The sequence below is a fragment of the Emydura macquarii genome, unplaced genomic scaffold (assembly GCF_026122565.2).
Source record: "Emydura macquarii macquarii isolate MOO-44397 ecotype Brisbane River unplaced genomic scaffold, CSIRO-AGI_Emac_v2 contig_629, whole genome shotgun sequence".
NCBI lineage: Eukaryota > Metazoa > Chordata > Testudines > Chelidae > Emydura > Emydura macquarii.
Window position 1 is genome coordinate 9,768,461 of NW_027130766.1, and position 25,685 is coordinate 9,794,145.

The window sequence follows — 25,685 nt, forward strand, 5'->3', positions numbered from 1 at the left end:
AGTCATGTTTCTAGACATGTGAGGACACACTCAGAGGGCAGGATGGCACAAAAAGGTGTTTGTGGCATTAAAATGCTCCTGGATTACATCCATTTTTCAATGTAGGTGAGATGGGGAGAGGAAGGCACTAAGGGAACCCCTTGTCCCAACCACTGCCCAGAAGACTGGATGCCAAGGGGGCTGTGTCTTTTTTAAATAAGGGGGGTGAATGGCCAGAGACAAGTGGGGTTTTTATATTTTATTTTTGAGGTGGGGTACTGGTGCTTGAATGGTTGGGAAAGGAGGATTTGTTGGTTAACTGCTTGTTGCTAGGTGTTCTTTGTCTCAGCTGAGGTTTTTTGATAGATCTCACTGGTCTCTACAATGCTAAGCCACTCCTAAGCTCTGTAAATTTTAGAAAGTAGCTCTGCTGCCAGAGATAAATTGCAGTTAAACCCAACTCTGGAGACATGCAGGACACATGGGCTGGCAAGTTATTTTACTGCATGTTTACATTCATGTATCACAACCTTCCTACTATACATCAGGCTATGAGGTTGCCTGGCAAACCACCTCTCAAGATAGGTAAGGAAGAAGCTTGAAATGACAAACTGGGTTTGTTTTGAAGTCTAGGAATGTGCTCCCAATTCCAAACCTAACAGGATTTTATTCTGCTTCCATTAGAGAACCTTACTACTATTTTATTACTCAAACCAGTGGAATTGCAAGGCACTCACCATATGCACCACAAAGCAATCATAGCTCCGTATAATCTTACCTCTGTCCCCTGTGTTTTCGAGCCAAGCATCAGGCTGTACAACTACTACAGCAGTAGAGTTCTAGGATTTCAAGACAAGAAACAAGATAAAAATAGCTACTCTTATTCGTATCACATAGATGGAAAAGATTGATTTTATCTGCAGACAGCAATAACTGTGGGTAATTCTTTGCTTCACTGCATAGCTCCAGTGAGGGAGTCAAGAGAAGGAAAAATAAAAAGTGTATTAAGTTTTGTAAGATTATTCTACAGGAGTTTCTGCTCAGGGAGACTTGGTGACTGTAAGTTAAGGCACCAGCCTTTTTGCTCCAGAAAGCGCGGCTCACCTCTGAATTCAAAGGAAATGAGTTAGATGAGCTGCACACAGTGCTCTGTGAACCTCTATACAATAAGACCAGCATGTATCTTGGCACTGTGCGCAAGGGAGGCCAGTGCTTGGAGCGGAAGGGCTGCTACAGATCAACCTCAGGTTCCCCCCCAGAGGTCACAGAACTGTGAACAGCGCCCACCAGCTCTAGCTGTCTCTGAATACATCAGTCTTTTACAAGCACCAAAAATTACTAAGTATTTATGGAGGGGGAGGAAAAAAAAAAAAAAAAAAAAAAAAAAAAAAAAAAAAATCAATACCACAGTTCACCTTAGACCCATCACTAAATACTTACTGCTTTGTGTGTGACCAGGGGAGGCTGCTTCATCACAGAGGCACCACAAAGCTCCACCATCCACTCCAAATCATCTGAATAAGTCAGACAAAAGTAGCATGTTACAATGATGTTCTGCACTGCCCTGAGGACCAGCATGTCAGATACCCAGCCCTGATTTCCACACCTTGCTAGTCTGGTTGTTCCAAGTGAAATCATTTTATCCTGTGAACATTTGTAGCATAAGCAGAGAACAGGGAACCCTGCCTTTACTAGCCTGTACAGGCCAATTATTACTATGGTTTTATTCCAGCTGCTTCAGCAGGAAGAACCACCATGGGAACCTCAGGATCCCAGGCAGACAGACAGCCCCCTTTAGCAGCATTTTTTTTCCAGGGAATAGACAATCAGTTGATCTCAAAGAGCTAAAGCATGAAATTACAATTGGAATGAAAAGTTAGAGATCTGTGATCATTCTCATTAACAAAATCTAGCTGGAGTATTTAAATTCCATTAATTTGCTGAATTGTTGATGAAGAAACATAAAAAACACCTCTTAAATTGAGGCTCCTGTAATTGATCATCACTGCACTAGGAGTGAGCACTACACACACTGTGGCAATTACTGAAAATGTCAAGAGATGTGGGGATAATTCATCCAGTCAAAAATAAATGTGACAAATCAGACAAATCAGAACTTGTTACAGGAAAGAGAATGAAGAGCAAAGATGGGAATGTGTGTGCTTCTGCTACTGAAAAAAGCTAAGCTACAAATTTGGCTGCTTAATTGTCTTCATAAGAGACTCCACATACCTGCAGCTTTAAGCTAATGAGAAAGCTACAGTCCCCTTCATCTATTTATCTTATGTGCGTAATTGCAGGCTTTAATATGTTTTACTTTTCACAACTGCTCTTTTGTAAGATTAGGAAGAGATAAAATTATCCTGTGGCTGTCTCAAGCATTAAAAAGATGATGGATCAAAACTGTGTGAGGGCAGAAATGGACTCAACTAACTTCAAATGTTCAACAGCTAGTATATAAACTTTTCCAGAGAGAACCCCTTATGCATCTGCTTGCTGTTTTTTTTTGTTTTGTTTGTTTTTTTTGTTTTAAATGTGAACAGAAAAATCCCAGAAACATTGAATGGAAGGATTACTTTTAAACACATTTTGCATAGCCAAGGCAGACTCTGATGGGAATGGGAGACATTATGCAAAAATCTTTGGATGATCAGGGAGCAGAGCCAGAAATGCCTAATTTCCATGATGAAGCAGATTCTTCTAAAAATTGCATACTGAGTAATAAGAATTGAACAGTCTGCTGCAGATGGGGCCAGGAGAGACTAGATTCTCTCTCTCTGATTGGGCCTTCCACTACAGGCCAGAATTTTCCATCCTCACTCAGGTGGAGCAGTATGTGACTCCACAAGTAATATTTTTCATCAGTGGAGCTACATGCAGTGTGAAGTACAGCTCAGTTAAAGGGTGACAGAATCTAGTCCTTTGAAATTTGACAGTTTAGAGGATTGAGACCTGCCACATTTAGTAAAAAACCTAAATGCCAGATCTGTCAAGACTCGTTTTTTCTTTTTTAAGTAAAGTACTGCTGCTCTGAGCCCATCACTGCATTGCACTCTAGTTATTACAGGCCTCTAATGCTTTAATTTGTTGCTTGTGTTAAGGTTATTAATTAGAATAGGTGTGCATTAGTGAACTTGGAGATCTTACTTTCCATCATCTTAAACTGTACAGTATTTTCCTCAAGGCTCTAGTCCTTTCCCTTTTATTCAATTTACTTATAGGCATTTCTATAGGGCTCATCACCTTACATGAAAAGCACCATCACATTACTAATGCCATGGTATGCATTTCTGTGCTGGAAGCAGTGCTTGGGACCAACACGGTATTTATTAGGACCTCTAGTCACACTGCAAGTGCTTTGGGGATACACTTCCAAGATGAACAGTGCTCTATAAAGCCAAATCCTATTCTATTTTGTGACATCCTTATGCAACTAACACAGAAAAACAAGGTTACTTACGAGCAACTGATGTTCTTCGAGATGTTTTGCTCATGTCCATTCCACTATAGGTGAGTGCACGCCACCGTGCATGGTTCCCGGAAACTTTTTCCCCTTAGCAGACCCCACAGAGCCGGCTCTGATGTCCCCTGAAGTCCTGCGTGCATGCCGTGGTATATGAGGCACTGTGGAATGGACATGAGCAATCACTCGAAGAAGAATGGAACTGTCCTGAGATTGGCAGAGGACATAGTATGATGAGCTTTCCCCAAAAACAAAGAATTGCATCCAAAAATTTTTTCAAGTCAAGCAGCCTCTGATGAGTTAAGGAGATAAACCTGGAAAAAAATACTTAGTGTATGTTTCATTTTGCTATACTGTAAATTGGAGATTACCATATTTCCCCATGTATAAGATGCTCCCATGTATAAGACGCACCTTAATTTTGGGGCCCGAAATTTGAAAAAAAATGTATTACGGTAAAAAAATCTACAACCACTGTATAAGACGCACCCAGTTTTTAGACCCCAAATTTTTCGAAAAAAGGTGCGTCTTATACATGGGGAAATACGGTAAATAGCCCTAAAAAGTGGCTCTCTATGAAGGGTCAGCAAGGCAACAAATCTGGAGAATTTGCAATTGCCACTGCAGATATTTCCTGTGGATTCTTAAAACGACAGTACATTCCCTTAATCCAAAACCCCTCACCTCTGCGCATATCGGTGAAAGGCCCATAACAACAGATCTCAAAGTCTTTGAAGAGCTGAAAAACAAGAAAAACAATGGTTCCATTGCAGAATGGACATTCAATGAAATGTTTGTTTTATCACAGTGATGCATAAGATCCCTCTATGGTTAGGGTTCTCAAGCTGTGCTCTGTGAAGCAGCTATGGTGCAATAAACACTTCCTGGTAGTCCTCAAATGAAATTTTTTGACAACCAGGCAGGGGAGGGTTGTGGGACTGGAAGGGGAATCTCCATCTCATGAAGTGATCTGAAGAATGAAAGGACCAGAGACCTCTGCACAACGGTGCACGTGTACTCTCAGGGAAATGTTAGTTCTTGTGTCTTTGGTACATGACTTATGCTAATGCATAATGTACACAAGCTTAACTTGTATATTTTGGAAAATACACCCCCCACTTATTTTATTTGCTGTGCTTGCAGCTTGAATATCTTTGATTTCCTCACCGCTAGCTGGTTAATTTAAAACTGATATTCTTTGTTGTATTGCCCATGGAGACTAGAAATGTATCATGCCTACAGTTTATATAGAATGAGATTCTTCTGACAGCTACGAATGGTTTCTTATGCTGATGTGCCTGTACCTTTCCCATCTGGGATTGTCTAGCTCTCTTAGGGCCTTGGTGATTTCTCCCATTGATCACATCTCCTCTCACTTCAAAGTCGTACTGGAAAATAATACAAAGAATCAGCAGTCAGAGACAGAGAAGGCCAACATGGTGAGTCCCCTGGGTGAAGGCAGGAAATGGCTCTCAGATTTCAGAAACTGGAAACCTTACAACAAAAGTACACAGAAGACTGACTAAAAAGCATTGTCCTTTGTCTCTTAGGAGGTTGATCCATAAGCATTCAAGATCATTTTCTTCCAAGTTATCAATGATAATCAGTAATGCTATTTTGGACATAGAATGCCATTTCCCCTCCCCTTTTTCCCATTTGATCCTTCCTAAATAGGTTATAACCATTGATTTTAACATTCCAATTGTGAGATTCATACCATCAGGTTTCAATAATACCAATTAGATTGAATTTATGCTTTAAAAAAACAAACAAACAAAAAAAAACCCGAGCAATTCCAATTCCTCCTTTTTATTACACAGGCTCCTAGCATTGGTGTATGGGCAATTCAAAAATTTCTTCTCTATCAGAAGTTAGGAATTGTAGAAAATTGATAAGGGAAGCAAAGGGTCACAAGGAGAACTCGATAGCCAGCAGAGTTAAGGGCAATATGATGGAATTTTAATATATTAGGAACGAAAAGAATGCCGACAATGGTATTGGCTCATTACTAGATGGAAATAATAAAATCATCATCAATAATACAGAAAAGGCAGAAGTGTTCAGTCAATATTTCTGTTCTGTAGTTGGGGGAAAAACAGATATATAGTCTCACCATGTGGTGATAACACTCTTTCCATTCCACTGGTATTCTCTGGAGGATGTTAAATAGAAACTACTAAAGTTAAATATTTTTAAATCAGCAGGTCCCGATAACTTGCATCCAAGAATTTTTAAAAAGAGCTGACTAAGGAGTTTGCTGGACCATTAATGTTGATTTTCAGAAGTCTTGGCACACTGGGGAAGTTCCAGAAAACTGGAAGACAGCGAATGTACTGATTTTTAGAAAGAGTAAATGGGATGACCTGGGTCGTTATAGAGATGTCAGCCTGACATCAATCCTGGCAAGATAAAAGAGCAGCTGTATGGGACTCAATTCATAAAGAATTAAAGCAGGGTAATATAATTTATGCAAATCACCATGAGTTTACAGAAAATAGATCCAATCAATCAAACTAACCTGATATCTTTTTTTGATAAGATTATAAATTTGTCTGATAAATGTAATAGCGCTGATTAAATATATTTAGATTTCTGAAAGGGGTTTGACTTGGTACCACAAAATATTACAATTAAAAAACTAGAATGAAATACAATTAATATGGATTAAATGGATTAAAAACGGGTTAATTGACAGGTCTCAAAATTTAACTGTAAATGGGCAATTGTCAGTGAACAGGTATATTTCCCATGGATTTCTGCAGGGATCTGTTCCTGGCCCTTTGCTATTTAACATTTTTATCAAAGACCTGGAAGAAAAAAAAAAAAAAAATCACTGATAAAATTTGCAGATGACACAAAAATTGAGAGCATGGTAAACAACAAAGGGGACAGGTCACTGATTCAGAGTGATCTGAATGAGTTGGTAAACTCTGTGAAAGCAAATAATGTGTGTTTTAATATGGCTAAAGATTGTAAGCCATACTTACAAGATGGGAGACTCTATCCTGGGAAGCAGGGACTCTGAAAAGGATTTGGGGGTTATGGTGGATATCAGATGAACATATATCTGTCTCAAACATGACTACTACGCTCATTGCCATACTATTTGGATGCTAGTGCAACTGACATATTTAGCATTTTACTCTTAAGACATCAGACCCACCTCATCAAGTATCCTTCCTTCCTTAAAAGACTGAACAACCCCTAAATAAAAAGAGCAGAGAAGAACAGGTCGCATTACATCAGGCAAGATGATCTGTTCAGCACCAACAGCCTAATCTGGCAGCCACCTCAAACTCTTAAGACATTTTGTACTGATGAGGGAAACAAATTATTCAGAATTTGAACAAAATTGATTTTTTGATTTAAATATTATACAGGGCCTGAAAGTGCTTCCAGCACATTATAGATTTTAGTCTAATTTTCTTTTTTAAATAAAGGTAACTTAGCATTTACATAAATAAAATTTAACACAGATCCTAAAAATCTAAGTTATGAAGAGAAAGTTTATTTCTTTGGGAGAAATCACTTGAGGTGATTTGAATGAATGAGTGTTATCGTTACATGTCTAACTATTCCGATGGAACAGTATGTGGTACTAGGAAAAGGGGTGGGGATTGGGGGACATGAAGCTGCTCTAAAGAGTATTATACTTACACTCATAGCTAACTACCCATTTTCTTCCTGCAATGCCCAGAAAGTATTTCAGTGTCCGCTCACACACTAGCTCCGTATCTGCAGATTAAGTAGAAATATATAGGGATCACTTTCAGTTTTGCCATCTAAATAACAAAGCAACTTTGAAAGTTGATTTGTATTTAAAGTGATAGGTCACCAGAAAAACTACTCAATGACACATAAGAACACAATGATTTAGTTGGGGTTTGTCCTGCTTTGAGCAGGGGGTTGAACTAAATGACCTCCTGAGGTCCCTTCCAACCCTAATATTCTATGATAAGAACGGCCTACTGGGTCAGACCAATGGTCCACCTAGCCCAGTATCCTGTCTTCCAACAGTGGCCAATACCAGGTGCTTCAGAGGGAATTAATAGAAAAGGTAATCATCAAGTGATCCATCCCATTGACACCACTGACAAAGGCATCTGCAAGGGGGTTCAAAGTACCAATGTCCTAACACTCCTCCCCTCCTGGGTCTGCCAGAAGGGAGGAACCTAGTCAGTGGAGAGTCTGACTATACACCCACCCTCTAGCCCTCGTTACTTATTGAATTGAGCTCAGAGAAGTTGGAAAGGCACAAAACACCAGTCAAAATACAAAACTGAATTTGTATGCAAGTGAAACATTCAAAGCCTTTGCATTCTCTTCTTGTGGCTTTCCTAAGGAGGGAACAAAAAGAGTATGCTGAGGATCTAATGGATTAAAATGATAAAGACTTTTTTTCCCTTTCTACATCAGTTTTTTAAAATTGATATGAACAGTCACTTCTGGATCTTGAAGCATCTTGAAATATTCTTATGAAGCAAAACTAAGGACAGAGTAGATTTTAATATTTATAAATAACTAAATCCTGTAACGCAGCATATCAGCTGCCAGCAGCAGCTCTTAAAATACATTACATTTTAATTTTTAAAGTTTTTGTTTAACATCTGCTGATAAAGTAGATTTAGTAAGGAGCTTAAAACTAACCTATGCCAAGTCATTTAACATTTTGAGAATAACGAATGCTTTGAACAGAGAGGTTTGATGCCTCCTTAAATCCAATCAATATTAGAGAGTTTGATTGGCATTTTTAAAATCTGAAGCAATTCTGTGTACTAAAGTTTATATAAAGTTTATTCAAGTCTTTAATAGAGATGAGCGAACTCTACTAAAGAACAAAAAGCATTTAAGTGCTTCAATAAAAAAAAAGTTGTGTGTCTTTTACTTTCTGAAAGCTAATGTACTATGGAAAGTACACCTGAACTTGTGATGCTGTTATTTTGTTCCAATTGAAGTATGGCCTCCATTTGTTTTCTCAACTACTATTAGAAAGCCAAATAAAATTCAGTTTTGGTCTACTTTTGATTACATCAGACTATCTGGATTTTGGAGAAAGAATTTAAGTGGCTTTAAAAAACAAAAACAAAAACCCAACCCAATGTTGCTGTTTTCTCCAGGATTTAAATATTAATAAAAAAGGGAATGTCTGGCTCTTCCTTTGGTTGGTTGTGAATTATCTGACATCAACATGCTACTGACACCTTCTTAAATCTACAGACATGACATCAACTGCTCATCTTAATGACATATCAATTTCAAATCTTAGTTGTAACCACGTCAAGGATACCATATAAACAAGCAACCAAAATAGAAACTTCTCACCTGGACTTCATGAAATAGGATAAAAGACAGATGGGTCAAGTTTTGGATTAGTCTCGGGATCACACAAATTCTGATACAGAATAAAAGAGCAGTGGACTGTAAATCCCACATCCTAATCAAACTTCTTCAAACCATCATACTGAATGACAGTCAACGTGCTTTTTGTTTAGCCTGGAGTTAGTGTTTTATGTGGCATTAAATATCTGGTTTGTTCACAAAGCTTCCAACACACCTGTTTTCATTATGACATGGGTTGTTCCTTCAGTAATTTGATTAAATAAAGTGCTCTGGGTTTTCCTGGCAAACTTCTGCACCAGTAACTGAAAGCAAATAAATATTGAATTAGAAAAAATTAATCGGAACATTAGACATCTCTGGCTTTGAACAGGAGTTTCCACATTACAAGATTAACTTTCTAATACAGCTGAAGAATTAAAATATATCAGTGGAAATTGTAAGTACAACATAAAGCGCAGAGGACTTTGAAATAAATGGAGATATTCTATGCCAACAGGCACATAGACACAACCATTACTTCAAAAATCACATTAATTTTGCCTTTAACAACAGAAATTATTTGATAGGCTTACATAGACTCAAGTAAACAATACTCTACTCTACTATAATTCAGATCAATCAGTAATTTATGAACTAAGTGAAAGGGAAACATGCTGCAGTTGTCTAAGGCATTAAGCCAATATTCAAACTTCTGATGGTTACAAAACATGAAAGTTTTGAAACAAAAAGTCAAGATGATGTGAAAGATCAGTGATATAACCATCCATTTCAACCTGCTTACAAAGAAGGATTTAACTAGCATGTTCATTGTTGTAGAAAGCTAGAGTTTTCCAGTTATCTATTAACCAAATAAAAAAAATCAATGGCCATGCAGTAAAAGAAATTACTCAGATCTGTTCCTCCTCCAAGCATCATAACTGATAACTATTGGTTGGTAAATTTTCTTTGTCAGAAGCCACTATTTACCAACAAATGCCATCAAAATTAGTATTTTTATATTGTAGAAATATTGTAATTATATTAAGTTATTTCTCTCATGCTGCTTCATCCAGCAGTCTACATGACTCAGGGAAAGCTAGGCTGAATAGGCAATGGTGTCCCCATACCACTTTTCTATACCAGGATCATTAGCAAATTTAGAATTAATTGCTGAAATCCTCACGAAGGAACAGAGTTCGATCAAAAGCACTGAAAAGGGCAACTTAACGAAAGTTTTAAAATTATTCATGGGTAATACAGTAGTCAACAGCTTTCATAAGAAGTTTATCACATTTCAACAAATCCAAACACCAAAAGTTTCTCTCACAACTTAAAACTAGGATGTACACTAGCCATTAGTGATATAATCTGCAACTTAGAAGCTAGTTGTTGCCAGTCTAGCTAATAAACTTCTTGCTTTATTAGACCATTTCCTGAAGAGATGAGCACTAGAACAAACAGTAAAGGGAATTTTTAAGTAACTGAATTCTCTGCAATTACCAGTACAATAGATCCGATGTCTGGGTAGCAGCTGCATAATAACGGAGTAAAATATACTAAAAATGTTAAGCAAGTGGTTTGCTCAGCTCAGATACACTAGTTGAAAGCACTTTGTGTGATTGTAAGGACAGCTTTGGCCATCAGACCACTGAGTATCAAGTGCAAATCATGGGGAGGCTGCAGCTTATTGAGTCTCTTGTGAATTATGCGCTCAAGACATTTAAACTCCGGAGGAAGGTACTGTAAGCGCAGCATGCCAAATCATAACATCACCAATTTTCTGCAGAGGTTGCAGACAGCTGAGATACGATTTTACACTAGTGATGACTGGTTCAGAAAGTCAGTTTGATTACTTACAGCAGTGCTTCTCCAACTGTGGTGTATGTAGATTGGTTTTAAATATACATCAGAGTATGAATCCATTGTAACATGTTAAAATTACGTAGCTGATCAAATTCTTTTGATTTTTACAGGTTACACTAGATCTTAAAATTTGAGAACTACATTCTAATTTCCAGCATGAGTTTGTCCATATCACAAAATCGCTGCAGTTTAGTAGGCTCCATGCAGAAGAGATTAAGAACCTAACTAAGGAAATCAATGCTTCTCAAGACCACACTAAATACATGCTTAACTTTAAGAATGCAAGTCAACAGGACATTAGCACATACTTGTGTGCTTTTCTGAACTGGGGTCTAAGTAATCTACATGAATAGCAAGCAATTCTGCAAGTCAGAGATAAAGTATTTTAAATAGCTCTGGGTGATGGGAAAGTTGCCCCAGGACTGGAATAACAAGGGCTGTGGCAGGTCAGATTGGAGTTGCATTGGCAGAGCACCGTGGGAACACTTGTGCTGCACTTGTCTGCATCATACCTGGCTCTAGCTACTGCTATACCCCTCTAAAACTTGCAAGGAGTCTACTCGAATGTATAAAAAGAACTATGCTCTTTGAGGTGAGAGTCTCCCTTGCTTTAGAACAATGAATCTTCTTTTTGCCTGCTGATGCGAATGGCTTTCCAACTCATTTAGAAGCTCTGAATCCCACTTAATTGCATCATTACACACAAACCCCCATATTTATTAGTACTGGCAAACAAGGCAGTATCTAATTTCAAATACTCTGGTATTATTAATGGGTAATCATGTCAAATTAAGTTTTGTTGCATATAAATCTCTTCACAGAGAGGTTAAAATGTTATTTAGGATCACAGGGGTCATGGTACATGTATATGAACAGCAGATTGACAAAGATACAGAAATACACTTACAAGCTCACTCTGGTTCAGACCTGATGCCACAATTGACATTTGTCCCCTGCGGGTCACAACCAGGTTTTTGGCATTTTCTTTTCCAGCTCTAGTGTGCAGAGCAGATGCAGAGGAAAATGCCCTTCTCTCCTGCGTACAGCCCTGAGCAGGCTTCCCATTATTAACATTCCAAGATATGGCAGAACTATTTGTTGATTCTGCAGTTTGACAATGGATAAGTCTTTCAGAAAGTTTCAAGGGAGAGCTGTTTGGAGTCCTGGTCTCATTTCCACAGGGACTGGAGAAGACAGCTGCACTGTTTAGCTTTGTTCCAAATTCCTGCTCAGATGCATTTTCTGAAGGAAAGAGGAATCAGTCACTGAAACAGTCCCAATCTTTAATTAGTTTCTCATTGCAGAAATGTTGGAGGCTGTTGCTCCATCTTTTAAATTTATAGGCTACAGTCATTTTCTCTGCTTAGTTATTCACTACTTCACTTTTACCTCATTCATTATTTAAAATCATCAGGAATCATAACTTTTCCTGATAGAAAGCTAACATGCTCAAACACCTGTAAAGTCTTTCAGTATACAATTAGCATTTCCTGAGAATACTATGAATTTGAGACTAAAACATTAAAATCCATTATGGCATCAGAGCACTACCCTCTCCCAAACTGCACCTTTAGGGAGCATGGGATGCTAAAGAACTATCAATGTTTCAATAGATTAAAAGTCTCTTGATTGACAAGAAAACACTAAATATAGTTAGTTAATTTAAACGCATGTCCTTTATGATCTCTCTCATTATTGATATATAAACCAGACCAGTAACTAGGTAAAAGTAGAAGCCAAAATGCATGTGTTGGATTTGATTGATCCTAAGTGTTACCTGGTTCAATTCTATACTGATTAAACTGTTTCACTGCCTCTTGTTCCAGCAGCATTGCCACACCAACCCGCTGACATTTTCCCTCTTGAGAAGGAGTTTTGGCTTTCCAAAGGCTCTGGCACCAGCGGCCTTGCTCCAGAGCTTCTTTTTTTAATAGTTGGGATTTAGGAGGGGAAAGTTGTAAAGCAGGTGACCTTGAAATAGGAGGGAAAAAAAAGGGACAATTTATAATCTCCTTAGCTATAAGAGACATTGGATAGCAACAGTGAAATTAAGTGTTGGGGAATAATTAACAACAGAAGTGGTATGAAGGCAAAAAAGCAGTACTGCTGACTTTAAATTGGTTAACATGTCGACATGCAGTTTTTAAAATATTTTAAACTATCACAAACTTTCCTGAAACTAATCCCAAAGGATAAATACTAATAGCTTGGTGTTTAACATCATACTAGCTGTGTTTCACCAAACTATCCTGCCTTATGAAACAAACAATTTTGGTCTCTATTCTGTGCATCTAGGTTCCAGAAACTATGCTAGAACCTGGATCTCCTGCAAGAGAACAGAAATATTTTCTGATTCCACTGTACCAATTTATCTTCTCTCCTCTACCTCCAACCAATACTTCATGTTCCTATTTAATCTCCCAGATGTCTTTGACTGACACACGCAATGTTTGTTTATATTTAGGAAACACACAACCGACCACTGAACAGTAATTAAACAAGGGTGACTGAATAAACAATCTTCCTGCATTGAGTTACATAGAATAGGGTTGTCTTCCCTATGCTTACATCTTATTGCAAACATTGAATATCTGCCAGTAATTTTAGTTTAAACATTTTAATTTTGAGCATACATCATAGAAATCAGTGCTGGAAGAGACCTACTAACCACTGCCAAAGACCAATAAAGAGTTGCTCCCTACAATTTTTCTAGTACTTTGTACAGTCCAGTTTTAAAGGATCTAAATAATGGGGCTTTGTTATTCCAGATTAGCAAATCTCACTGCTAGAACAGGTTTTCATGATATTTGGCTTGAGGTTTTCCCCTTTGCTTGGTTTGATTCTGAAACTCGTAATTAAGATTCCTCAGATCAACCTGAACTATTCTTCTCCTTCCTTGATGTTTATGCCCTTCAATTATTTGTGCAGTGTTCTCTTGCCAGTCCACTCAGTCTTCATTTTAAAATCCAAGCCAAGCTCTCTCTTTTCTACTAACTAAAGGCATTGGCCATAAATGACTTCAGAGCACAATACAATATGGATCGTCCATAAACTAGCCACACTTCTGTGGAAACGTACACCTGTAGTTAAATCCGGTCTCCAATGAAGTCAATCATTAACAAGTAGGGACAGGATTTTATCCCTACTGCTTGAACTGATAGACTTGAGGGCCTTGAAAAGAAGCTGCAAGGTCACACTGGTACATAGCCAACACAAGAACAGCCCCTACTTCTCTATCCTGAATGATGGAAACAACAAGTCTGCTCTAAATTTAGGTTTCCTGTATGCTTATGTGCAAGAGGATTAATCCTACATCACCAAAACAGTTTGTATATTTGTCATTAAATATAGATGACAGAATAAACTACATGAAATCTAAATAAATAGAAAAAAACCAGATTATTTTGGCTAGAGATGGAATCTCCCATCAAGGAAATACTCACAAAATACAGTTCTTCTGCTTCAAGAGGCTAATTGTTCATAGACCATAAATGACAAACAAAAAGCATTTACCCTTCTTCTTCTAGCTCTTTGATTTTACTGTTGGAATGATCACTTGGCATTATGTGGAGTTCATCAGCTGAAAGTCCCTTTGAATTGCTGATTTTGTGGTTTTCAATATTTACTTCTGAAGTTAATGCTTTTCCTTCAAAAGAAAAACAACAACAACATTTACAAAAATGTAAGCGAAATAAAAACACAACCCTGTTCTTAGGCTATGAATTCAAATATTTCTTTAAAGCAGCAACCTTGAGACAAATCAGATTTGTTTTAAAAGATAAAGTATTCCAGATAAAAAACACACAGAATGTATCAAGTAAAGCAGCAGGTGTATGTAACTGTTATCCACCAGCAGAATGACTGAAAAAGAACAATTTTCTAGGTTAAGTACACACAGATACATACAAAAGATAGATGGTTTGAGTGAACCATAGTGTCAGGAGCATATTTTGCTGCCAACAACAGTGAAATGAGATTAGTTCTTACACAACTGTCAGTATTCTGCTGAATTACAATGCAGCACTAACCATGAAAAACAGAGCCATATTAATTTTTGACCCCTGCAAAAGAGAAACAGTTACATTTTACAGACTATAAAATTCCAATGCTCCCAAATAAAAATGTGTATAAAATACAAACCCATCTGAAACATAGCAAACTTCATATATTCAATCATTTACAAAAACAAGGTGTCAACTGGTGCACTAAATGGAACTAATGATGAAATAGTACGGAAAAGTAGCTACATCAAATAGGCCCAAGGCAAAAATTCTGCTATTTTATACACTTTTTATTTATAAAGCCTCAAAAATATAGTAATACGTCTCTACTCACCAGTGTTTTAGAAAGACAAATACTTAATGGCTGGGAGATGCTTGTAATTTTTAACAAACCATCAATAATTGTAATCAGTTTTATGCTTTTATGAGAAAGCCTGAAATCCATATTCTAGCATGACAATGTAAACAAGGTTTGTATTAATTAAATTGTTTCAAGTCATTTTCTAGCCTGAGGGAAACTAACAATTGATTTTCTGACTTAATCCTCAAACACAGTATTTATAGTTATTTTATGAGTTTGGCTTATTGGATTTAGAAATGTCACACAAACACTCATTTAAAAGTTAGCTCCATCAGGAACAATGCATCTCTCATACAGAATTAGGTCCTCCATTGCCAACACACACGTCAATTAAGAGATATACGAGGTGTTTAGCTGTATAATTAATGTGATTAAAGTACAGGATTTTACTTGATAAAGAACTTCAACTCAACACATAAAGGGACTGCTCACACAACAGCTGAATACTGTTCATATGGAAAAAGCAAAGGATTATGAAATCAGAACAATAGTACTTAAAAAGCCTTATGTTCCAGGCACATCTGCAATTGGAATTTCCATTCTCCATCACTATCACTAATGTTTCCAAAGGGACCACATTAATGTGAACAAAGTACCTTGTACTTCGCACCAGCAGCATCCATGGGAGGTAGTTACAGCACAGCACTTTGGTGTGCACTGCAGTTCACACTCCTGTAGTCCAAGCTGCAGGGCCGCTTAGACAAGCCCTTAGACACCTTGATATTTGTAAAGCTCTAAAACCCAAGTTTCTGAAAGGATGATTTTCAGTGATTCAGCCTGGTCATCTTTTCCTTGCATCTTTTTTCATTTTATGCAGGCTGTACTGCTCCCTGATATTGTGTAACTTGCTCCCCCACCTGTGCCCTGGAGCCTTTGCCTGACCCCACTGCCCCTAGCTCTTTGGTCTCTCTGGCTTCATTTGGTCACCTGCAATCTCCCCTCTGCAAATGTCCAGGGTGTTCATTCACAATGAGTGAAGATGAATGCAGGGTAAGTTGAACAATTTCAACTTATTAAACCCAGTGGCCTGCTCTGCCCATGGATCTGAGCTGCTTGCAGCACAACTGTGGGACAGCCCCGTTTCCCTGGCGTGGCCTCAGTAACAGTTTCTCCAAGGAACATGATACACAGGGGAGAGAGCTATATGCCCACTGTCTTTTCCAGCCCTGTGGGAGGCAAGCACGCTGTTCAGTTACGAGTTCACAGAAAGACTGCAAAAGAGCATGCACACCGGCTTGTGGAACAGTACATAAAAGTGAGATCATTGTACTAGAGTATGAAACTAGGAAATGAAATTGTCCATTGACTGACTCTGCCCAGAGCTCTGTCTGATCCACAATGTAAACAAACTGAACAAAAAACTATTTTTGTTTTCAGTTTAGTAACTCAGCTGCAACTGATTACAAAAGTAAGAGAAAACAAATATCAGAAATTTGGTTCTTAGGTGAGTTTGTCCCTTGTATATGAGCAAAGGACCCCTTAAACACAACATAAACCTAACAATGCTAAATGCCCTTCCCCTATTAGCACAGGTGGGAAGGAAGAATAAAAACACAAAAAACTGCAGTAGTACACTCCAGGCATTAAAGGAACATCATCTTGGCTTCAGCCACCCTATGCTCATCTCCCCTCCATTAAAAGTCTATAGCTCGCGTTCATCTTAGCTAAAGGCCCAAAGCCTTTAAGACGTGAGCTACATAGAAATAATTTATTTACATATGTCAAGGCCTAGATGATGCAGAGACAGAATATTGCATAGATATTCTAGAGTTAGGTCTCAAAATCCCAGTGTATAAGGAGCTAAACCAGTGGTTCCCAACCTGTGGCCTACGGGCCAAAAGTGGCCTGCAGGGGCTTTCAAAGTGATCCGCCACTCCCCATCCACTGGCTGCAGAAGGGAGCCGCTGCCTAAGGACCCAGGGAGAGCATGTTGCTGTGGGGCTAAAAGACAGGTGCGGGCTCCTTGCTGCAGCCAAGGGGATGGGAGATCAGCGCTCCCATGCCTCTGGCTGTAATAGGGAGCACGGCAAAAGTGCTCTGTCTGATCCCTAGGCACTGGCGTCCCTGATCTCTCATCCCCCTGGCTGCAGAAGGGAGCCACTGCCCAGGGTCCCAGGGGGAGTGGATGGGGCTACAGGACATGTGCAGTTTCCCTGCTGCATCCAGGGGGACGGGAAATCAATGAGGAGGGAGGCAGCCTCATTGCTGAACTCCTTCTGTCTGGCTGCAGTGGGGGGATGGGAGGAAGGCTGCTGGGGGAGACTGGTGGCCCTTCAGGGTTGTAACAATGATATCTGTGGCTCTCTAGCCAAAAAAGTTGGGAACCACTGAGCTAAACGTTAGAACTGAGTCAGCAATTAGTTGGAGTCAAAGAAAATGCACCATATAGGAGCAGTGTGCTCCTTACTGCAAGAGGAGCATGGGCTTTATTATCTAGAGAGGAACTAACCAAGAAACAGTCACAAAATATATGTTGATGGAAATATATTTTAAACCACTAACCACGGCAACAGACTCTCTCACGTTTCATGCATGAACTCTTGCATGATAAAAAAACTAACTTATTAACACATATGCAGCAGAGCTATGGGATAGCCATAGCATACTTCATTGACAAGAAACTTCAGTTCTTAGAAAGACTATGGTGGGTACAAGACCAAAGACCTACTCAGCACATTGTGTACTAGCAACACCAACCAAAAGAATGATCAGGAAACGTAGGTTGTTTTGTGCCACTTGACTGTAGCGGTGATGAAAACCACTTCTGGACCATATCTTGAAGTCTTCAAATGAGGATTGGATGTCTCTCTCTCTCTCTTTTTTTTGTTAAGAAAAAGTGGGCTACTTCAACTACAAGCTACTGTGCTCAATGTAGGAAATGCTAGAGGATATTCTCTGGCCTGTGTTATACAGGAGGTCAGACTAGATGATAACAACGGTTCCTTCTGGTCTTAAAGATCTATGAATTTCTTTGTAATATATTCAAAAGCCTAAATAAAGCCCTTTCCTCAATACACACATGCAGCGGGCCTCACACTATCCTCAGCATATTATTAATAGAGTAAGTTTCCCCATGATAATTTAAATACTTCTCAGAATCTGTGCTCTTCTTTGCAGTCCCCAAGCAGGGACTTTGTTCACATTCTGTCCAGAGAATTTGCACTCCACTATAAAACATCCTCTTCCTCCCTCTCGGCCTGTCAGTAGTCTGGCTCGGTCCTACATCATCTCCCACAGCCAAGAGATATTGAGATCAACTTCATTCTACTTTGCCAAAGGACAATTTCTACTTGAGTAAGAGAAGGTGGAGACCACTCAGGTATTCAGCAGCTCTCACAGCCCCATCCATGCAGGGAACAGAAGACAGTCAGACTGGAATGAATGCCCACAAAACAAGCGGTATGGATCCATCCTGCCAAGCCAGGCCTACCCAATTTCTTTTTGAAAATATTTCAAGGGTAGTTTTAGGAGATCAGGAAAAGAAAAGAGTGTTTTTTAGCCTATGAATTTTATTGTATAAATCATATTAGTACAAAAAAGCCACCACTATATCCTGTGCATTTTACTGAATAACTGAGTTTAAGAAAAATTATATTAAGATTAAGCCAGCTCAACCCAACACATCAGCTCTTGGGGAAAAAATAAACCATGAGATTCTCAGCGAGTTGTTTGGAATAAAAGTTAGAAATAATTTTCATTAATGTTCTGTTACCTTTTGCTGGTTTCATCTGATCCCCTGTGAGTGTTCCCTCCAGTATGGAATGAGGCAGTTCACTGGGTGAGGGTGGGAATTCAAAGCCCTGGCTTCCATGCTGCTCCAGTACAGCCTCAAGAACAGCCATCTCCTGTTGAAGTTTTTTTAAGTTGTTTTGCATGGCATCCCTCTGCTGCAAAAAAACAAACAAAAAAAAAACCTACATTGTGCCACAAGGAGTCAGCTCGATTGCTAGACAGTAAGAATTCATTTCTGTAACAAATACTTGTGAATGGAACCACAGCAGAACCATTCTAACTCAACATACTGAGTCAAATTCATTTACATACTGGATGGTTGGGAAATTACTGAGAGTTTTTATTGTAAAAACAAACCATGGCAGAAGAAAAAAAATATACATTCACTTTGCAAGTGCAAAACATTTTGAAATAGACTCCAAGTTATCAGAACCTCATTGTGAGCAGCAAATACAGGAGTTGGCTCCCATAGAAAGATTTACACAATTTAAAATGATAGATTACTACATTTTCCTTCCAATCATCTTAACCAGTTGAATGCCCCAAGACAACACATGTCTAGGAAAGTGGCCCTTGGATGCCCCTGGAATTGGTCCTAGATTGCACATGCTATTCATTCAGCAGTGGAAAAGGTCCCTCTTCTATGAATTCCAGGCATACCAAACCTAGTACATGAAGTGTTAATAGGCCACTTTATTTAGAAACTGGTAGTACAGAGCCGCTATTAAAATGTATGTTCGCTCTCCACTATAACTAGCATCCCCAACAGCTGTTTTCAAATAGGAAAAAATATTTCATCCCTACACTTATTAATGCTGCCTCTGATCCTTGAAAATTGCTGTGCCCTACACTAAAAACATGCCATTTACCTTCTCATCACACAGAATACATGGCTTCAGAGGATGCTTTTATAAACAAACAGTTTTCCAAGCTTGACAGAGATGGTTACTATAACAGTGAATATTACTTTGCCAGTACCCCCATTGCCACCATGTGGAAATTTCTGGTTATTGCACCACTGACCAAGCTAGAAATGAGAATAAGAACAACTCTTTCACCACCAAGCCCAGCCCAAAGCTCTTAGGGCATGTCTGCACTGGGATTTTCAGGGCATGTCTCTACTATTAAATGAAGTTGACCTAACTTACGTCAGCATACAGATACTGCAGTAATTACATAGCTTATGCATGTCTACACTTTGCTCCTTCCGTCGGTGATGCACGTCCTCATCAGGAACGGTTGTATCAATTGTACTGTCACTGTGGGATGACTTCTGAAAGCCAGTAAGTCGATGTAAGCAATGTAGCATCTACACCGACACTGTATCTACCTAATTACATCAACATTGACCGCACATCTCTGCAGAAGTGGAATTATTAAGTTGGTGTAACGGGGCAATTATGTCACAGAAGCAAAATTTACTATATAGACACTTCTATGGTTATGTCAGTGTAAGCTGCCTTGCGTTGACATAACTGTAGTATAGCCCGGGCCTCAGTCACCAGTGAACTTGCACCATTACAAGCCCATAGCATAGCTGTGCTACACCAGTACGAACCATGACTTGCAGTGGTGCAGCACACTCAGATTTGAACATGGAAGGGCCACCCACACAGTAGAAAGGTGAAGTTTATTCTTCCTTGGACTCTCTACTGAGACAGCCAACAGGGAGTGACAAAAGGCCAAATGGAAGTTGTGTGTGGAGACTTGTCCGCTAGAAACTGGACTGAGGTCAACCAGCCGGTATATATGACCCAGGCCACTCTTTCAACATGGTCTGGTCTGGAATCAGGGACCAAAAAGGCAAAGACTTTGTGCTTCTAATTAATCATCATAGCAATCCAGTACCTCTTTCCCTAGAGAGGACTAGAATCAGATAATAATAGAGTTAACCAGGGTATTAATTGTAAAAGTCTTTTTACCATAAATCCAATATCAATTCCTACCAATGCAAACTTTGGGTGTAGGGAGCACAAGTTTCCAGCACTAATTGAGTGCAGAAAGGAAGTTACAGACACCACCCACAATTAAACATCAAAAAATCAATGCTATATGGTGAACAACCTACAGTAGAATGTGTTTATGCATAAAGCAAAATCTGACAAATATCAGCATTAAAACAGCTCTGCAATTCTGGATAGTTTAGTAACTGAAACTCATAGCAGCCTTTCTGTAGTTCTGGGGCTTCCAGCGATGGTGGCCCCATCATTTTCACAACTGTCTAATTCCTAGATTTTACACTATCCAATCATATCTGGAAAGTGCATTAAGCAATTAGAGAGCTCGGTGCATGAACTTGCGTACCTGTGTGGTAAGAATCTCACTCTGAGAGGGCAGTCCAGATGAATCTCCTGGGTGACTGGCTTCACTTTCATATCCAGATGCTTCACCTTGAAAAACAGAAGCTATGATTCATATGTAAAAAAGTACTGTTAACAACAGCAACTTCTCTCACTCGCCACAGGAACCATTACTGCTGCTCACAATGAAAAGATTAAGGGTGACATTTTCAAAGGCACCTAAATGACTTAGGAGCAAAAGTCCCAGTTTTGGAAGTGACTTAGGCACATAAGCCCTAATGGAGTATCTTCTAAAGCATCTAAGTAACAGAGGAGTCTTAAGTCACTTAGGCACTTTTGAAAATTATTATTCATTTGTATTACTGTAGTACTTAGGACCCTATTCATACCCACCCTGAGTCTCACTTAATATCAAGGGAACTTAAGAGCTTTTGAAAACTTTACCTTATGTCTGTGTCCTAAGAGTAGCTTATGCAAGTTATTTTAGAAAAAAATCTAATTAGTCTGTGAATTTAAAACTTCTCCTATAACAGTACATAATGTAGAGCTGAAGAGCAAAAGATATCGACTTCCTTTCAATGAACATTTTTTCTGGGAAAACTACCTTAGAACCAACACTGAAGCTTTGTTAATGAATCCAGGTATCAAATTCTCATATGAAATTCAGCCCTTTAGTTAACAGGAGTTGGGGCCAAATTAATTCCAAGCTCTATTTTAGTCATTTCCACTCTGCTCTAAGAATTACTATGAGAATTTAACTTTATGGAAACAAAAATTTAGAAAAGTAAATTATTTATATACTTCTCATTTGACTGCACATTACTTAGATTGTAAGCTTTTGCGGCAAGGACCGTCTTTTTGTTCGGTTTGTATGGCACCTAGTGTAATGGGACTCCTAAGTACTATGGTAATAAAAATAATAAATTGGAACAAGGATATCTTGCTTTGCACCTAAATTTGGTTCCACATTCTGGTCTCCGTGGTATTCATCTTCTAAATCAGTTTTTCTTCCTTCCAGGTCTTCATTACCATTTTGACTAGCTTCTTTGCATCCATTGAAACTTCTTATTTCTTTGGAACCAGGAGCTAGAATTATGGGCTTCTTCAACTCTTGTGGTTTATTGTTTGAATCTTCTGACATGCTGGACTGGGAAGAAAATAAGCTAACCGAGCATACCGACTCTTGGCTTAGAGCAACACATGCATCTCTTAAGAGGACTCCAGGTGTTTTCTGTACAGCTTTATTATTGCCACTGCTCTCTGCTGGGGAAGTTGCTGAAGACCTGACTGTAGACATGATCTGTTTTGTAGGCTGAGATGGTGTGCTTGCTGATTTGCCAAATATTAATGCCTGAAAGCATGGTAGTTCATCTTCACTAGAATCCTCCTCAGAGTACTGCAGTTTCTGTGCCAGTCTTCTGGGTTCCCAAACAAACTTTTGAGACTTAGAACTACAGCTGCCACTGTCCAGTTCTCTTAACAAGGCATTCTCACCTGTTTTAACAAATACAGCAGAAACTTCTTTCCTATCCATTTCACAAATGCTTGTGTTCTCCTTAATGTCATCAGCAGAGCACAATAAGTCACCATGGGTCTCAGACAGCAATGGAAAGCCACTAGTATCTTCAATGGGTTGTTCCAAAGTCTCCTCTGAAATTAAGCAGTCAGGCACACCTATGCTGGCAATTTGGGTTACTTGCTCTTGATCACTCTTTACTTGTTTGCATTCCTCTTCACTACCATTCTTTTCAGTTACTTTGCAATTAAATCTAGCAGGGCTTTGTTGACAAACAACAGGATAGACCAGCATTGACTGGGGCTGTAAATTTAATATTGGCCCTTTGTTTTCAGCTACTTCAGCTTTGACTCCTTGATTGCTTCCTGAACCTAAGCTCGTTTCTTTCATTAGGCTTGATTCAATTCTTTGGAAAATTCTCTCTTCTAGATTACTCCGGTCACCTAGGCTTCTACTACTTTTGTTTAGGTTCAGATTTAATTGACTTTCTATTACCCCTTCAGATGAAATTCTCTTTTTATTTGGCTGTCTTCGTTTTTGCAGTCTGCTCCTACTCTTAATATTGGCAGCGGCTGCTCTTGTTGGTGACAATAACTGCACTTGATCTGGAACTTGTGAAATGTTCTTGACATGGTCACTAACATTTCCAGTGATGCCAAATGTGGACAAGCGAGTTCCTGGACTATGCCCAGAAATACCTTTAGCAGATTCACATGTTTTAGGCTCTTTTCTCTCACAAACCTCATCCAGGCCCACTGTTTTTTGAACATGTGGAGATTCATTTTTTAAGTCTCTATTGTTATGCCTATATTCTACATGGCTGGCACTTGACTTTGTTAGCGTTTCAGAAGCAGTACTTTCTGCCACAAATTCCTTCACTGGACTAGGATGAAGGTTAAATGACAGTCTTTTTGAATGTCTGAACATATTTCGGAGGTACTGTGTATCTAGTTCACTATCTTCAGTTTCTGTGTTCAACTCTGAAACGATTTTAGCTTCATCTGACTTTTGATTTCTGAACCTTTCCAAGTAATTTTCTGTGCAATCTCTATTCCCCTTGGATGAACAAGCATACAACTCACTCTTCTTGGGCTCGATTGCTGCACACTGATTATTCTCAGACAAATTCTGCACTGGGCAGGCAACTTGCTCCACATTGGTGGAATGAGGCTGCAAGAGCAAATGGCTGCCTTGATTTTCACCATCTTGAGAATCTGTATCAGGGACAACAGAACAAGCATTTAAATCCTCCACTGGTATTTCAACATATAAGAGCCCTTTTCCAGTTTGCATGCCATCAGAACAATTTTCAGGATTAGGGTGTGTTTCGTCTGCTTCCACGTCATTGCCCTTCAGATTGGTGTCTGATGGAGGTGTGTTATGGTTCAGTACATCCTGCTGGTCCTCAGGGTCTTTGCATTCAGAGACATGGACCAATACATTCCTCTGTAATCCAGAGGAGGAATCTTCGCTTTCACCGGCATGCTTTCTTACTTTTTCATTTGGCTCATCCCTTCTCATGGTTTCTTTTGTTATTTTTTCAGTCAGTAACTGAAGCCTCCTGCTGCGTCTGACTCGTCTCTGTTCAGAATCAACTTTTCTTGGCTCTTCACTGCTTGGGTAACTATCAATCTGCAGCTCAGTCTGATCAGGGCAACTTGAGTTTCTATCCACTACCAGCTGCAGAGCACACATGGGCCTAGCTGAATGTCTGCTTCTTTTTGTTAGTGAGCTTCTTATTTTGTTAGTACTCTTTCGGTCACAAGTATTCTGGGCTGGCTTTCTAGCAGTGCTGCTGCAAGTTCCTTTCTCAGGATCATTTTTTAATTTGGATTCCCCCTCTCTGAGGGGGAGTTCTGCTGATAGATTGTCCCCATTTTCCACACCCATGGGACCCCCATTAACAACCGTGGAAGCTTCACCATCTTTTTTCCTTCCAGCATTTCTACCAACAAGGCATGGCTTAGCATCTTCAGAGTGCTTGTTTAGATCCTTTTCTTCTCTTTTCTTGATGAAGTCCTCAGGTTGCAAATCAGAGGCAGTCTTTCTTTTCCGTTTGAATTTATTTGTTCTGGAATTACTTGAGATATTCACATCAGCAGTAACATCTTCCACGTTTGGACTCTCTGGCATCTCTCTCATGTAGACAGGGGGATTTGACTTCCTATCTCTTTTATAAGTTTTCCCAAATATTTTATCTTCAATATTATGCACAGTTGATTTTGATAAACTCCTATCGTTTTCACATCCCACCACAACTTCCATGCAGTTTAGCATCAAGTCAGTCTTCTCTGAAATACAGGAATCTCTATCTGATAAATATGAATCTCCATCTTCTGTGTCAGCTGTCCCACAAACAGCATCCTGAGAGGAACTAGAAGAGAGCATTTCATTGCTTTTAGAAAACCACTCATTGACTTTTTGAATGCTTCTCTTCAGTCTTTTCCCAGAAACTTGAGTCAAAGGATTGCCGTGAAGAGTCTTGGGCTGCAACAGATTCTTCAAAGCAGATTCTCTTTCATGCAGAGAGTTACTCTCAGGTTGACATGTTTCTACAGTTCCTGTATGCTGCACATCACCTGTCTTCTTGCTCTTATCCAATTCGTTTTCTGGGCTGTGTGCTAAGCCAGACTCTGTGTTTTTACTACTGAATTGAGTTTCCCCAGCATCCATTTCTTCCGAACTGTGGAATAAACTTGTGTCCTTGTTCAGTAAAGAACTAGTGTTGGCTGTTCTGTCACACTGCTCTGCCTGTAAGTTTGAAGCAGAAATGCCATGGCTCTCCATTAAATGATCCTCAGCCAAATTCACTTGAGCAGCCTTGAAATCATCAGTGCTGTTCCAAGTGCCTTTGCGGTCTTCTTCTGAGAAGCCACATTCACCTGAAGATACACAAGATTTATAAGCTGTTAATCACCTCAGGGATTGTATACACAAGCATAATGAAATGCTTAACTACTAATATTTTGTTTGCAAATACAGGGAACATTAATTTTATTAATAAAAACTGGTTATGGATAAAAAACCCTAACTACCAGTCTCACTAGATATCTTCTGTTTAGTTATTCCAGAGCTAGCTCGTCTCTCATTTTTCCACGAGTTTTTGTTACTCCCACTACACGGTCCTATTCCCTGATCTTCAGCTGCTAAT

General features: G+C 39.1%; 1 protein-coding gene across 2 annotated transcripts in view; it reads right to left on the reverse strand.

Moving 5' to 3' along the window:
• Window positions 1-25,685, reverse strand: part of BRCA1 (BRCA1 DNA repair associated) — a 41,263-nt gene that overhangs the window by 1,708 nt on the left and 13,870 nt on the right. For both annotated transcript variants that reach the window (XM_067541416.1, XM_067541417.1), the window contains 13 exons: window positions 21,970-25,416; window positions 21,023-21,108; window positions 18,699-18,873; window positions 14,138-14,270; window positions 12,402-12,595; window positions 11,532-11,866; window positions 8,997-9,084; window positions 7,100-7,177; window positions 6,606-6,646; window positions 4,747-4,830; window positions 4,127-4,181; window positions 1,420-1,493; window positions 758-818 (listed from right to left, as the gene is read on the reverse strand). In XM_067541416.1, coding sequence (XP_067397517.1) covers window positions 758-818; window positions 1,420-1,493; window positions 4,127-4,181; window positions 4,747-4,830; window positions 6,606-6,646; window positions 7,100-7,177; window positions 8,997-9,084; window positions 11,532-11,866; window positions 12,402-12,595; window positions 14,138-14,270; window positions 18,699-18,873; window positions 21,023-21,108; window positions 21,970-25,416 — 4,851 coding nt within the window. The remainder of the gene's footprint in view (window positions 1-757; window positions 819-1,419; window positions 1,494-4,126; window positions 4,182-4,746; window positions 4,831-6,605; window positions 6,647-7,099; window positions 7,178-8,996; window positions 9,085-11,531; window positions 11,867-12,401; window positions 12,596-14,137; window positions 14,271-18,698; window positions 18,874-21,022; window positions 21,109-21,969; window positions 25,417-25,685) is intronic.